The 17,000-nt window shown below is 29.9% G+C and overlaps 2 protein-coding genes across 3 annotated transcripts in view; one reads left to right on the top strand and one right to left on the bottom strand.

The window, feature by feature from the left end:
* The window catches only part of LOC118198722 (tether containing UBX domain for GLUT4), an 88,973-nt gene that overhangs the window by 48,560 nt on the left and 23,413 nt on the right, over nucleotides 1-17,000 (bottom strand). The window lies entirely within an intron of this gene.
* On the top strand, nucleotides 3,228-12,044 carry LOC118203543 (lysosomal cholesterol signaling protein-like). Its single transcript, XM_035375827.2, has 2 exons — nucleotides 3,228-3,771; nucleotides 9,260-12,044. The coding sequence occupies exon 2, from the start codon at nucleotides 9,308-9,310 to the stop codon at nucleotides 11,684-11,686; it is 2,379 nt and encodes a 792-aa protein (XP_035231718.1). The 5' UTR covers nucleotides 3,228-3,771; nucleotides 9,260-9,307; the 3' UTR covers nucleotides 11,687-12,044.

Genomic DNA, 17,000 nt, shown 5'->3' with positions numbered 1-17,000 from the left:
TGATCACGACACATTTTGCTAAAAACAATTGAAATTAAAATTTTTATAGGGGTTTTGCAGAATAAAATGTGAAACAGAAAAGTATTTTTAATAGCTGAATCAATCAGAAGAAAAAAATCTGCCCCCACATAACAGAGATATCCTCAGCAAAAATTTGAATCAAAATGTCTGAAAAATAGTTTTGATGTCAGGAAAACATATATGAACAGGTTTTAAATTCCTTTTCATACAAATACAGTAGAGTTGCGGTCATCCAACCTAGTTGGTAGGGGGGAAGTCCAAAAGATCACTACCTGTTGAGTGTACAAACATTGTCACGAAAAACTTTCAGCAAATGATGAATCACTGAAAATCTTCAGAGATAAGTTTCGTAACTTGTTAGACATGGGAAGCTTGAGTGGTGATTAAATATTTAATCCTGATGAAACATAACTAAATTTCAAAATGATACCAGTCAAAACACTTACAGCTAAGTCTGAAGTTACAACAGCTGGCTACAAGCCAAGTAAAGAAAGAGTTATAGAAAACCTTGCCACATGCCAACCTTGCCTTGTGGCCTACAGTTATAGAAAACCTTGCCATAGCCAAACCAACCAGCCAACCATAGGTTTTGTCGAAATATGCCAAAAAAAGTTCAATTCTCATTTCAGAGGAAAAAGAATACTTATTCACCAACATTAAAAGTGAATTTAATTTTTACCATTTTCCACTTTTTGAATTTTTAAATTCTGAGATTTTATTGCTAGTTCTATATAAAAAAGGACGTTTTAGGGAATCTCAGAACTAGAGTTAAAAGAAATCAGTCTAGGGAGTTCATGGTTTGATTGAACAATCTTTCTGATACCAATGTTTGTTCAATTCTTTGTGCTCATATTTCCATCCTCACTAACCAAGGATGGGACTACTGATGTCACTACTCTTTGTTCCATCCTTGCTGACTCATTTGATTCACTCTCAGTTCTCAATCTTTCTTTATCAAGATTATTACTAATGAGCTGTCAGTCATAAACAATTCAGTTCAGTGAAGGAACAGTTCTGTTCTGATAAAAAGAGCAGTTTTGCTCATTCTAAACTAGAGATGAACAAAACTGCTCTTTTTATATTTAGTAATGCAATATCTTTTACATATTCTGAATAGCTTCATTAACTATTACACACAAAATACTGTTGCAATTACTATGAACTCATTATAATTGTTCCCAATTTTCTGCTATTCGTAAAGTTTTTCCTATTTTATATAGCTTAGAATAATTTTTCATCATTTGCACTTAAATTTTATCATACCTGATTTTATTTGGCTGAACTAAATGCACTTATGCATACGTACAGGATCATCAAATAGGCAGCAATTATATGTGATGTTTGTTTTGTTAATTACATTTAAACCTTATGAAGGTTATCTGCTTAAGGAGAAAACTTTTCATGGAGGATTTTTTAATAGAAACTCATTTGTATTCATATTATGCATTATACGTGAGGAAAACAGAAACACTCATTCACCAAGATTCAAACTTCTTTCAATTAGATTTGAGCCTGGGTTTAACTACTACAATTGATAGTAACTATTGTAACTGTTCAGCAAAGCAATCTGTGACAGTGCCATTGGTTAACTGATTAACCATGAAAAATATTTAATATACTTATCTGCATACAGAGATTTGTAAAGGAATCATACTATAGCCATGTATAACAGAATAACTATGAAAACACTACAGCCATTTCACATCATATAGTATAATCGAACTCAGATATTCTTTTCATCTATATCTGATTACATCACACAGAGCTTTTTAAAGGAACTATACTGATTCTGTGTATCACTATAAAAATACTTCAGTAAGTCCACTCACTAGACATTGAATTCAGGATAATTTTCTCATTTATATATGATTTCACATATTATGATGAAACAAAACATACACACCAGTCCACACTCTAAGGTTAATAAAATTTAAAAAAAAGAAAGGGGGAGAGGTTTGATTCAATAATAAATGTGCACATTTCAATTAACTTAATTAAAAACTAACCAAATTCAGACTTTTTTAACGTTAATTTTAAATAAAAAGGTTTATTGTTAAAATATGGTAAAACATTTGAGGGCTATTCACCTAAAAAGACTAATTGTATTTGACCTTTTTATGGGCCACTAATTTGTATAATGATTTGCAAATAAAAATCATGAAAACACTCAGACACAACTTGTTTTGCCACCAACCACCAGGTTATTAACTAGCAAACTAGAATTTAGTTTGGCAGAGAGATGATAGAAAATCTTCTCTAGAAATTAGCTATTATACCAAAAGTTGAATACTTAAACCAGAGGGGAGGACAACTTCACAAGAATTCAAGAAATAACAGCAATAAAAACACATGCACAAACATTTGCATGAGTTTACTTCAGACAGTAGAACTGTTACATATGTATTTTTATTTTATTGAAGCATTAATTATTATGACTTAATTAACAGATACAAAAGTTAAACTTTCAAAAAGATATGGTACATTCCCCTCTTCCTTAACATGTAGGCAATATACATGTAGGTAAAACAGCTGAATATTTATTGCTGATTCCAAATTACTGTTGATTATGGCAGTGCACACAAGCAGTATCTTTGTAAAGGACTTTTAAGAAAAAGTGTGTCATATTCTTCCTGCACACTGGGGAAAAGTACAAAAACATTTATAAGGCCTGTCTATTTACAGAGATTTGAATTTGAGTAAAGAGACAATTGCACTAACTTCGCAGTCTATTATAATAACTTCTTAAGTAATTTAAACTATTTTAATTAAATAAACAGAATTGATTATGAAAAGAATATGTCAAAATACAAAACGACTACTGTAAATATTTATTTCCAACCTAATTAATTTTCTTAACAGAACAAATCTTAATAATAAGTTATTTGATTAACAATAAAATAGTAATTGTATTTTTCATTTAAACTCGGACAACCTAAATTGTAGTAAAAATTATCACAGTAAACAATTTTGCAATAATTGCAATCAGACATAATTTTACGATAGATATTTCTTTGCCCTCGCATATTTTACATATGCCGTCCACAGTTATATTGTTTAGTGCTTAATTATATTGTATGGTGTATAAGGTAAACAAACAAACAAATATATATATATATATATATATATATATATTATTGACGTCATACTACCAAAGAATCCCTTAAAGATTCTTTGATACTACACCCCACCTTACGGCCCTTTCTTACGCGCTGCGGATACGCGCAATATCATCTGTCGTCTGGAGATTCACGATAACGCTAGACATGATGATTCGTTTTGACCTTGAATTCATTTTGAATAGGAAGTGACAGATTTTGTGCCTATTAATAGGATATAACGATAGGCTACAATCTCATGAAAAAGAAAAGAGATATATTTGCCATTTTGGGTAGCGTATAAAAAAAATTTGACCGGCTCGGTCGCCCTTTTTGCAAAATACTGATACTGCAACACAACGTTTTGTCTAAATAATTGGCTGGCGTGGATAGAAAATATTATTTAAGCTTCGGAATTGTTTGAAAATAACAATTTTTATTCATGTATCATTATTTAATTTAAATTTATATCTTATAAGAAGAGGGAAGGCCTGTCAGCGAATGTATTTTCATCTCGTGAATTTCACCTACAGCTGTCATTACATAATAGCAGTAAGTAGGACAAGTTATTAAATCGAGCGGTGAGCCATCGAAGCCGAGTGCGATTAATTATTATGTAACTGCTCAATTTCATGCACAATAAATTTTTAAATGGGTAAGTATATTTCTTCATTAATTACAGCTTTCTTCAAAATTAATACTAAATCGACTTTTTATACAGCAAATTTTGTTTACTATATGAGATTGACGAAAATATTTTGATTTCAGAATAGACAATCATTGCATATACAATAAAAGTACTTAATGTTCTTTTAAAATAATAATCACAGATTTATAAGTTTAGCACATGATCTATTCAATTAAGTATCTCATGGCACATAATTTTTCAAACAATGATCTAATGATATTGCTTATAGTTTGGCACTGAGTAATAGATTTTATGAAAACTTAATGTTATTTAAATATGTATCTTTATACCTTTTATTTCAGATTACTTAACAAGCTATCTTATATACTTTAAATTAAAAAAAAAAATGAATTATTTACTTGAGAATAACTGATAACCTCCCAGCTAAATTTTATTAACTAACACTTTAAAAGAACTGTGCCACCACTCCTTAAGCTCAAAATATCTTTCATAATATTTTATTTGTCTTTAATAAATTATCAAATAAAACCAGTAACATCCTTTTTCCCTGAAACAAAAAACTGAGGACAGTTTGGTTTATTATTGCAAAGCATTCAAGGGCTATCTGCCTAAGGAGAGGGAGGACTTTCTAAGATAAACTAGTAAATATATTACACATGGAAAAAACCATAAAATATATGGCAAAATATGATAAATCATGAAAATAAAACCCACCTTATAACAGACTTTAAACAAACATGAAATTAAAATTCTGAAGAAATTTTGGTACTCTTTTGTTATTGGGGACTGGATTCAGAAATGTATGTGTGTGTATATATATATAGACACATAACATATGCACTACTTGCTTATATACATGCATGAACACATCCACACACATATGCATACATATATACATTTATAAATCCGTCCTGATAACAGAAGAGTACCAAAATTTTTAATATAAAATCAAAAAATGAAAATAAGAGGGTTATCATCTGAAAATATTTTCTCATTTGAAACTGATAATGCACCAGTCAATTCTGAATACAAATATTCAGTTTTTATGAAATTAAAAATAATTAATTTAATAAAAGCTAATTGTAACTGTCATGTTCTCCATATTGCTCATAAATATGCATTAAAATAATTTTTGATGTGAAATGTTTAGTATTATAAGTAAATAGTGAATTTTCATCAAACACCTGCAATATCCCAACACTAAGAAATTGTTTCGATTTCCTAGATCAGGCATTATGAAAATGAAACATATTTCTACCAGATGGGTATATTTGTATAAAGCTATTGATAGGTTTCAGAAAAATACACTTGCCATTAGCCTTTATTTTATAAATCAAGGAGAAAAAGAAAGTGATCCTACAATCTGGGAAACTGGGCAAGATCATGAAAATGGTATTGATGATAAAAAAAAATCTGTACCAGAACTGATGCTATATTTTCTACATTCCTTTTTGCAAATTTTATATATACATATATATAAAATATATATTAATTCTTGAAGGAGAAGACATTGATATCAGCAAATTACATACTGTTTTTTCGGATCTTAAAAATGATATATATATATACCAAGAAAAGCACAGTGAAGAGTGTTTTTAAGATTTTGGAATTTAAGTAGGCTTTCTGAATTTTCCAGAAAATAAAACAATTCAAACAAGAAACCAGTAAGGATTTTATGAAATATTTAAACAGTTGGTACGATTTCAAAAATGTATTTTGTTTAAAATTTAATTTTAAAAATAATGTTCCAACTATACAAATTGCTGCGGAATTTATAAATGTATAAACAAAACTGACTTCAAAGTAAAAGGTGACAGTATTTTTAATGAACCTTCCACAATAAAGGAAGTAGGAAATTTGGAAAAGTTAAAGTAAAAAAATAATTCACATATGAGCATTTATATTAAAAAAAATAATAAATAAAGGTAATTTCAAACATTCAAATATAATTGAACGTGTATTTAGCATTCCAACTTCTAATGCACATGAATAACTTATGGTGGTATGAAAGAAATGGTAAGGCAGCACAAATAATTCTTTGATGTATGTATGTTACTTTTTTTCAAATTCATATATTATCATATTGTATCTTTGTAAATGTTAGTATACGTTACTGTTTTTTTGCTTTTAAGTATTATTCATGCAATTAATATCGATAACAGACTGTTTTTAATTATTTTATGATATGTTACAAGTGATTATTATGCTAGAGTTCTTGGAGTGGCAGGGTCGTGTAGAGGTTTTCAAAGTCATAGCATTACTACATTCATAATATAGTAAATTTTAAGATTTTTAACTTCTTCAATGATTTTCAAGTTCTACTAAATAATCCAGCAGAAGTTCTTGTCTTCTTTAACTTGTTCAAAAACTACTAAGTAGATTGGTAAAAATATTATCAAAATTCTTCTTGAAATTTCTGGTACTGTTAGCGATAAATCTAAATTTTACAGGACTTTTATGAAATTTTGGTAAGGCATAAAGATTGGCAAATCAGTTATTTGTAGTGAAGAAAGAAATTTTCCATTTTTTTGTGAAAGGCAGATATTTTGTTAATAACAGTTCTTTCTTTATTTTTGCAGAAAGAATAGCAGATTTTTTTAGTTCATTTTCAATTACATCATTGTAGAATTGTTTTCATAAATACTGAAATTATTGTTTGCTTTATCAATTTTAGTTATGGTAAATTGCTTTTTTAATTGTGAAAATTTTAGAAGTAAATTTTTCCAGTTTTTGATTCCTTAAAATCCTTGAATTTTTTCAATTTTCTTTTTGAGTAATTATTTCATTTTCCCATTCTTTAGATTTGAAGGTAACTAAGTTGAGAACTAACTTTCAAGATGAAATTATCAATATCTGTAGAAATACTTTCTATGCAATGTAGTTCATTAATGAATTTTTAATACGTCTAAACTTCGTTCTTTTTTCATAAGCAGTCCAATCTCTCGTTCTTGAATAATGTCCAGATTTCCTGTTATAATATGCTTGTGCTCTTTCTTCGTCAACAAATGCCAGAAATTTTTCTTCATCACATAATCATGGTGCTGCAGAATCTTCTTCATTACGGTTAGAAATAAAACTACTTAGTTTCTTGTTGTACTTGAAGCAAACTCAAATTTTAGAAATTATTACAGGAATTGATTGATACAGTTAGAAGTACAGGAATTTTTTTATTTTTGAAAGGAACACAGTTGAATTTTAATTTTATGAAATCAAGTACCAAATCTTTAATGAGATTATTTCCTTTGAATTTATTTTTGACAAAATTTTGAATAATAAAATGTCTGTGAGGAAAGGAATAAAGATAGTTAAGAATATATTTTTTTGAAATGTTGTTCTTCAAATAAATCTTTAAAATTTGACTGTAAAATTTGACTAGATTAAGAGAAGTTTTAACTTTTTTGTTATTTCCTCTGGTACTTCTTTGTGTTTTTTTACTAAAAATATTGAATTGTTCATAAATGGTAGCATAAAAGGCAGATTTACTATTAATACAAGAGTTTAATCCATAGGGATAAAGCGTTCTTAACTGCAAAACATATAGATATTCCTTAAAAAGTCTATTTTTAAGATTAGGTACTATATCTAAAATTTTGATAGTAATATTATTAAATTATTATATATTATCTAAATCTTTTTATGTATTTACATGTTTGTTTAATTTTAATTTTAAATTACCTAACATTTTGATAGTTATTTTGATAGTCATGAATTTTAAAATGTTCAAGTTCTTAGGTAGTGGAACTATTACTATTTTTGCCGTTTAAAATTTTTTTAATGCAAGATCTATGGTTGTTAATTCTAATATTAAGATTATTCTTATTTTTTCCTATATAAACCAGATTTCATGTATTACATGTAATAGAGTAAATGCAGTTAAATGTTTTTCATAGTGTGTTGTTTAGTTGCTGTAGGGTTTTTCTTTATGTCTTTAATAGTTAAATACTAATATATTTTACATCAGAATCATATTGTAAATAGTTCAGTAACCTAAATCTTCCATTCTTAAGGAAATTTAAAATGGTTTTGAAATGGTGTCACTGCACAGCGAGAAAAACCTCCCAGAAGCAGCTATGTCACTATTTAACATGGGAGCGCGTGCCCTGGATCCAAAAGACCCAGCTCCAGTTTTTTGAAGAAAACAATTTTACGCTTCAGATAAAAGTGTCACATTTATGTCAAAATTTTATGATCAAACTTAAAAAGAAAAAAAATGCAAACTATAAAAATTAAAATTTTAATTTCAATTTCTATAATATTCTTTATGAAATAAATTTTTTAAAGGAATAGAAAAACATATTATATTAATATAGAATTTATTAGGAATTCATTATATTATTATTCAGGTTTATCAGGAATATACTGCCTGAAAGAACATCTTCCTCGGAAGATTTCCTCGAAAGTTTTTCATTAATTGTTATGAACTCACCGATAGTGTAATATTTCTGGCAGTTATTAAAAAATCTTCAAAAAACTCTCTTATAGGATCAAGTTTATCTCATTCGTTCTTGACGACACGAGTTCCTATGTCATCTAAAAGCAAACATCTTTATAAAAAAGAAACCATTTGTAGGACATAGTTTTGTGGAAAATTTCCAAGCCAGTTCCGTCTATTGCCTGCAGATCCCGCACATTTACATGAGATGACTTATGTCACAAAAATATAAAAGACCTATAAAAGTGCGAATTTCAGTTAGAGTTGTGTTATTGGCATCTCTCTCTTTGAAAGCTGTTAGAAATAGATGCAATATAAATATTTGTATAACTGACGACTTTCAGCAACATTTGTTCACTTAGTAAAATTTCCTACAATTCATTTGAAGTCTACACATATTTTGCCTTACCGATGTTTCCAGGCAATTTAGTAATAATATTATGAGCAGGAGTTATAACATCAGCTTTAGACTTTCTTTTTACCGTTGGGTTTTTTGTCTTTTCCAATAAAGCAATAAATGTCATTCTAATTTTTGTTTTCAGAATGCATCTCGATTTCTGAATCAGTATCATGAGAACTAAAAAATTCACTATAACTTTCATCATCAGAAGAGAGAGTTTTTTTTTTTTTTTTAATGTCTGTAAGCTATGGATTATGCTGATTTTGCAAAATCAGCATTTATGGCTACTCTATTTTATTTAATTGAAAAATATAATTTAATGTCAAAATAGGATACTTGAAAATACATTAATATTTAAGTTTAAAAATATACTAACATTCAATACTAAAAGAAAGGTTTACAATAGCATTTTATTTATTTATTTATTTATTTGATAAAAATTGGTTGGTTGAACCAGTTCTGACCCCAATCAGTTCAATAATCATAGTTCTTTATTATAAGTTGACACTGCTTAATTTCATTGCTTTTGTAGAAGATATTGTATGTATGTTGTGTGTATGTAATTGTTTTGATAATAATGTATTTTCTATGTATGAATTACTTTAATAATGTCATTTTGAAGTAGAAAATTCAGAAATACTAATTATAAGTTTTATATGCAGGTTAAAATGTGCTGAAGAGTATTTCAGGATTTGGAGAACTATTCAAAAATGAAACCTAGAATTTCTGTAGACGAAACTTTACTCCCAGCTCTGCTGCAGTGCTTTGGAATAATATTTTTAGGTTACCTGCTGGGAAGAACGAAAGTTTTACGTAGTCACGAAGCTAGTGGATTATCAAAATTTGTACAGTATTTATCTCTACCTGCTTTGATATTTGTTGAAATATCAACTACAGCTTTTACAACTGTAAAATGGGAATTTATTGCAGCAGTTTTTGTTACTAAAGCATGCATTTTTGCTTGTGTTTCTTTAATGGCTATAATATTAACCCATCCTCCTCATCTAGGAAAAGTTGGCATTTTTGCAATTGCTGTAACACAAAGCAATGATTTTGCTCTTGGTTATCCTCTTCTCATGTCACTGTATGGTAATACACATCCCAAATATCCAGCATATGTTTATATAATAGCTCCTATTCAACTCTTAATATTTAACACAATTGGATTCTTTTTAATAGAAACTGAAAAGCATGATAGTGAAGGTTCAAGAAGATATCATTTTTTCAGCATCCTGAAACGAACTATTATGAATCCTGTTGTACTTATGACTCTAACTGGTTTAATTTGGAATGTTACTTATGGGCAAGAAATGTTACCAATTTTTAACTCAATTTTAAAAGCTTTCAGTTCTGCTTTCCCCGCCACCGCTCTACTTTTAGTTGGGTATACAATGTCTAAAAAGAGTGAAACATATGAAAACCAAATTCCTTTGACTGTAGTGCTTCTTGTGCTCATGAAAAATTTAGTTTCCCCTATTCTATTCCAGAAATTTTCAGCACTTATGCTAGAGGGAAGCACAGACAGAGAGATAGAAGATTTTAGTTGTTTTGGCTTCTTATATGGAACAATACCAACTGCACCAACTGTTTATGTTTTTGCTACACAGTATGAAATATGTGTTGATATAATAACAAAAACCATCATTAGCAGCACACTATTTTCAGCCCCTCTGATGTTTGCTTCAGCATCTGCAATTTCTCTTACACAAATGGGCATCAAAAACACAACATTTTACATAAGCCAAACAATCAGTTATTTGGGTTGTGCAAATTTATTTACTTGCATGTGGTTGCTAGTGTTATTTTTACTTGGAAGGCATTGGAAAAGCATAAATTTTAATGTAACACTCCATCTTGTTGTTACACAAACTTTAACTGCAATTGGGGGCCTGCTATTATTTTTTTCACCTCAAGAACATACAGTAATGTTCTATGCTCAGTATATAATCACCACTGGCAGTATATATGCAACTCGAATGTGCACTGTATTACTTGCTGTTCTACTTCTTCTTGCAAGATGGAGAAGTTTGTGTTATATTTTACAAATAAAAAATCATATTTCAACATTATCGATAGTAATATGTTACATATTGCCCTATGCAATTGCAGCTGCTTTATTAATTAAAAAAGGATCCTCACCTTATGACCCAGTCTTTCAGTTAGGGTTCATTCAGATTCTTTCGACATTTATTTTAACATTAATATGTTTGTTTAGCACAATACTTTGCCTTATTTCACAGCATGTTTGCTTCAGAAAGAGACTAAACAAGTATAATCAAACTTCATATCAACAATATACATCACCTCACCATTCTTCAAATCCTAATACTACTTTAAATAATATGTGTACTGACATTGAAGACTTGGGTAAAAACAGAGGTGAAAGTTTTGCAGATGAAACTGAAGATCTGATTTCTGATGCTATTAGTCAAAGACTGTGTGATTCAAGCTATCAGTGTAGTAATGAACGAAGAAGGTTGTGTACGATTGAAGTAACAAACTATATTCACCAACAAGAAAAAATAGGATTGTATGATGACCAACAAATTTTAAAACACACAGCCCTGTTAATTACACTGAGTATAGCAATGACACTTAGTTTAGCAGTCTGTGTATGGAAACTCATGAGAGAAGATATAAATGGCATCTATATAGAACTTGAGTTTCTAGACATTATAATGAGTTACAGTGGGGGAATTGTATGTTTTTTTGTTTTTGGATTAGATAGAGGATTCTTAGATATAATACAAGCAAAATGGTTAAAACTGAAACATTATTACGAGAATTTTTACTACAATGAATCTACATCTTCACCTAGAGTTTGTGAAGAGTTTATGTTGCTATATTATGAAAAATGTAAAATGGAAATTGCACAAATTATCACTTTCAATGGCACTTCCAATAGTCATGCATTTATAGGGCCAGACTTGATAGAATGGCTTCTAGAAGCAGGCATTGCTAGAGAGGACAAAGATGCTGAAATATATTGTAAAAATCTTTTGCAAGGACATGTGATACAAAACTTAAATGGAAATGAAAATTTTTTTGACAGTTCATCGTTATTTATATTTATAGGTACACCCATATAAAACTCCAAAGTTTTAGCGCAAACATGGTACCTGAAATAACAGTTCATTATTTCTTATTTTTTCTTTTTTAATTATCAGTAACATAATTTTAACATCCAAGCTCAATATTTCTTGTTCCTTTCCAATACTGTGAATAATTTTAGAATTTAACAACCAAAATTTCTATATTAAATTATATCTCTTTAATCTACAAAATTTATTAACTTTTTTTTTTTTTTTTCAAGTTACTGTTTTCTTTTCCATGAAAAGTTGCACAGTTGTACAAATGTGAATTATTGTTTTATGGAAAATGTCAAATTTGAATCTTGAGCATTCACTATAGATTGTACAAAGAATAAAAAATATGCTATGTAATTAATTGTATGTTTTTCAATATTTTAAACAGCAATTTATATTTCCAGTATGGTTAATTTATCATATGTTATCATAAGATTATTTTAACTCATGGTATTATGACAACTTCTTTACATAGGAATTTCCACAAATCATCTATAAAAGGTATTTTACATAACATACTATCCAACATAATATAGTATGTAGATTCCTGTAACATATTTGAATTTTTAAAATATATTTCGTAGCACAGAAAACTATATAATCATTCACAAAACTCTATTTATTAACAAGGTCTTTAATAAAATAACTCTATTCAGTTTACCACAGAATAATCTAAGAAAACATGAAAATTCAAAACTTCTGTTTCAGATATTTCCAACAACATAATACAGCCATTAATTTAAATTTTACAGATGCACATATATCAGTTATTATATATATTCATGTTTCATAAAGTAGTCTACCTAGATATTTAAAAATTAATTTGTATGTAACTTTGCTTTTATATGCTGAATAACAAAAAGTGTAAAACATGCCCTCACGAGATGAAAAATTTATATGAATTCAAATTAGAACGAACATCACATGCAAAGCTAATGTGCACACCATAACACGGCATCCCAGCATTTTTCATGAACAGCAGCTGTAAGAAAATTTTAATATGCTCTTACCACCCCCCAAGCAGTTAACAAAATTGTGTAATAAAGTTTTAATGAACAAAAATGAAAATTTGCATAAATCTTTCAAAAAAATGAATGGCTTTTTTGTTCCTGTTTATTGCATAAAAGTTTTTCGAATTGTGGCAGTTTGCTGTCAATAGCATTTCACATATTTGCTTGTGCATCTAAGCAATTTTTTAATTTTCTTTTGACTAACAAAAGGCACTAAATACCAGATTCATATAAGTACATCATCATAAATGGGAGAACAGTTAGTGCCTTTTCACAAAATTCTCAGAATATATTCATATGGCAAACACCAATATTATTCCAGAGTATTGCTTTCAATCTGCATTTCAAGAACACAATTTGTACACAGTTCTAAAAGATTTCTTTCAGTTCTTCATCATTACACATATTCTTCAAACTGAAAGAGTATGGGTTTATAATTTATATTTCTGAAGTTCTCAGATCTTCTTTAAAATCAAATGATTTTGATAATATTTCCAAACAATCCACAAATTCCTCATATACCGTATATACTCGCGTATAAGTCGACCCCCACTTCAACATAAAAAATTCGTAGAAAATAAGAAACCCGCGTATAAGTCGACCCCCCACTTCCGAAATCTATCGAGAAACTTCGAAAAAAATTTTTTAAGTACTACATTTATTCAAAATCATCTGAGAAAAAAAAGCAAATATATGATAAAAAATACCTTGGTAAATAAACAAAATCAAAATCCTTCAACGTCTGATTCATGGTCAGATTCGCCAAACATTTCATAGAACTTTTCTGTCGTCACTGACTCGTCATCATACCATATTTTCAATCTCGAACTCTGTATTGTTACAATCACTACTACAGCCTTCGTTGTCATTTTAGCTTTCAAAAACAGTATCATCTTCCGTGCCGTCTAGTTCATTGCTAATACAACATTTTTTAAATGATTTTATAATCATTTCGGAGGGTATTTCGTTCCAAGCATCTTTAACCCATTGAGCAATTAATGTAATATCAGGCTTTTTAATGTTGCCTCACTTTGTAAATGTTGCTCAACTGGAACTAATCCACTCTGCCCAATACTTTCTAACATTTACTTTGAAGGGCTTATTGAGGCAGGCATCTAGGGGGTTGAATGACGGATGTCAATCCTCTCGGAATTACAGTCACAGTCGTTTTTAGGTGTTTTGTCACTTCTTCAGAAAAGTGTTAAAAGAGAAGGTGTTTTGAAAGCTGCTCCTGGTCTTTTATCCCACACATTTTTAAGCCAATCGACTGTTCCATCAGCATCCATCCATCCATCCCTTTTCATGGGCGTGAACCAGCACACCTGATCGAAACAAAACGTTTTTCGGTAAAGTTTTTCTTTAAAAAATGATCAACAGACGAAGACTTATTTGATAAGTCGTCCAATTCGAGTGCGGGAAGAAAACAACTGCATTATACAAAGAAATTTTTGAACTTCCGATTCTTTTCATTTTTTATGGCCCCGCGTATAAGTCGACCCCCCCCCACTTTGAAGTCTTTTTTTTTTGTCCAAAATATCTCGACTTATACGCGATTATATACGGTACTTCACACATTGACATAAACAATATGCATGGCAAATCTGTTATCAATGCATGCACAGGAAATGTGTTTTGTATGTGCACCAATGTTGTGTATGTAATTTTTAATTATTTATTTTAAATTCTTTGTACCCCTGGAACATGCAGCTCTCCACCACTACACTTATTTTATACTGAAGTCAAAAATGTAATTTTATTCATTGCAGAAATGTGAGTTGAAACAATTATCATAGCTATTTCATACAGAAAATGCACACTTGTTATCTCTAACTTTGTTTGAACATTACAAAGCTGACAATATTATGGTACATATAAATTATTCAACCAATAAGAATGGCACATCCAGGAAAATGTCAGAATAACCTTTGACAGTATAGACATAGCTGAAACTTATTTTGCATTATATGGATTTCAGGAAACAATTACTATAACACAGCTTAGGCAGCAGTGGGATTCAGCCGGTTCAGCAAAACTGGTTCCTAAAATACTTTTCAGCTTCATGAACCAATTTTTAAAACTGAAATATAAATATTAATTTATTACTACTTGATAGCTAATTTTATGATTTATTTCAGTTGCAAACTTATTTAGTTTGTAATTAATTTTGGAATCTATCACTGACAGTAACTGTTGTAAATATACCTATAAAGTAACTAAAAAAGTTCTTGCAGTTTTCAGTGTTCCAATTAATGAAGTGCTCACGGAGAGGAAAAAGTAACTCATGTGCTGGAAGATGATTTAATCACTGACCTGCCCTAATAATAATACAGTCAAAAGTCGTTAATTCGGACACCCATAATCCGGAATGATCTATAATCCGGACCTCAAAGCTACAAACTTTCTGCGCATGCGTCGCTTTCACGCATGCGCACAGGCATTTACGAGAGCGCATAAGACCCTTACAGCTGCGAATATGTTTGTGTGCATGCGCGTTTAATGTGTAACGGAGTTATACGCTAAGCTAAAGTTATCTAATTCAGTTAATGTTGCAGATTGTGTTGTTCCTTAATCTTCGAAATGGATCCGGCTTATTATTTTTTGCAGAATGTTAGAGCAATTTTATAAAAGTAAGCTTGAACTTTCGATTATGTCAAATAGAATTTCTGATATATATTTACTAATATGTAATTTGTATCTACAAAGAGAAAGTATGTTTTGAAATCCGAAATCTGTTTATCAATTTCACGCTGCGGATTGGAAGTTGATCTGCCAGCACTATCCTTATCTTCAGATGTTTTTATTTTATTTGGTTTATAATTCCGTACTAAGTGTAGTATTTCATCTCGATATACTCCGTCTTTGATATGATTTAAATCAAGTTCCTCGTCATTATAATTCGCTTCCGATAGTGAAGAAAGTGACCCAGAGGTTATTGAAAACGAAAACATTTCGATTGACAAATTAGTCGGTATTCTCAACACAGCAATTATAGGACTTGAACAGTGGAACTTTGTAACTAAACAAGAAATTATGTCTGTTTAATAGAATTAAAGAGAAAGTATTATCACATGAAACGAAGCAACTTACATTGAAGGAAATGTTTAATAAAGTAAACAAATAAATATTAAGCTTTTTCTTTTTGTAAATTTTGATACCCTTTAGATCATAATTGTTCTTTATTTCATAAATTACGGTTTCATATTTTTAATTTTGTAATTTCTGCATGCCATCTTACCAGATTTAAACTGATGATCTATAATCCGGAATCGCCGAAGTCCCGACGAGTCCGGATTAATGACTTTTGACTGTATAATGCTCAACTCGTCCATTGTTGAAAAGAAATGGAGGTATTTAAGCTTGCTCGTTTGCAATTATTTTTTGTGTGACATTGTTGAAAAGAAATGGAAGTATCTAAGCTTGTTCATTTGTAATTATTTTTTTGTGTGACTTTAAGATGGGCCTGTTAACAGTCGTATCAAGTCATTGAATATGACAAGCCTTTGGGAAAGATGTCGTGAATGAATGCACTGCCAAGGACTAGTTCCATAAGTTAGGTCAGGAGATCCGAGTTCTTTTTGTGATGAACCCCACAGTGTTGGATGACTAGGCCCAAAGACCACCATAGAGGAGAGCAGTAAAACAAATTCAGGAAGTGGGTACCTTTGTTTGTTAGCAGCCAACAAGGAGTAACATGACAGAGCCTGTTTGTCATTTCTGCAGTCTCAGCACTGCAACATGCCCATATTTGGTCAAGTGCTCACAAGTGATGAAAAGTGCATACAATAATTTAACAATCCCCAAACATACCACTGATTGTCACCATGAGACTCTGCTTCACACCTTAAGATTACCTCTATACTCATAAGATTATGCTTTATGTATGATGTACAGTCAAAAGTCGTTAATCCGGACTCATCGGGACTTCGGCGATTCCGGATTATCGATTTTTCCGGATTATAGATCATCAGTTTAAATCTCGTAAGATGGCATGCAGAAATTCTAAAATTAAAAATATGAAATCGTAATTTATGAAATAAAGAGCAATTATGATCTAAAGGGTATCACAATTTACAAACAGCTTAATATTTACTTGTTTACTTTATTAAACATTTCTTTCAATGTAAGTTGTTTAAGTTCCTTCGTTTTATGTGATAATTCTTTCTCTTTAATTCTATAAACAGACATAATTTCTTGTTCAGTTACAAAGTTCCGCTGTTCAAGTCCCGTTAATTGCTGTGCCGAGAATACCGACTAACTTGTGAATCGAAATTTTTTCATTTTCACTAATCTCTCTGTCACATTCTTCA

This window comes from Stegodyphus dumicola, chromosome 6 (genome assembly GCF_044657685.1).
Source record: "Stegodyphus dumicola isolate Sdum_Otavi_A_Nest chromosome 6, ASM4465768v1".
In the NCBI taxonomy this organism is placed as follows: Eukaryota; Metazoa; Arthropoda; class Arachnida; order Araneae; family Eresidae; genus Stegodyphus; species Stegodyphus dumicola.
The sequence above is the reverse complement of the archived record's forward strand: the minus strand, read 5'-3'. Positions and strand labels throughout refer to the sequence as shown.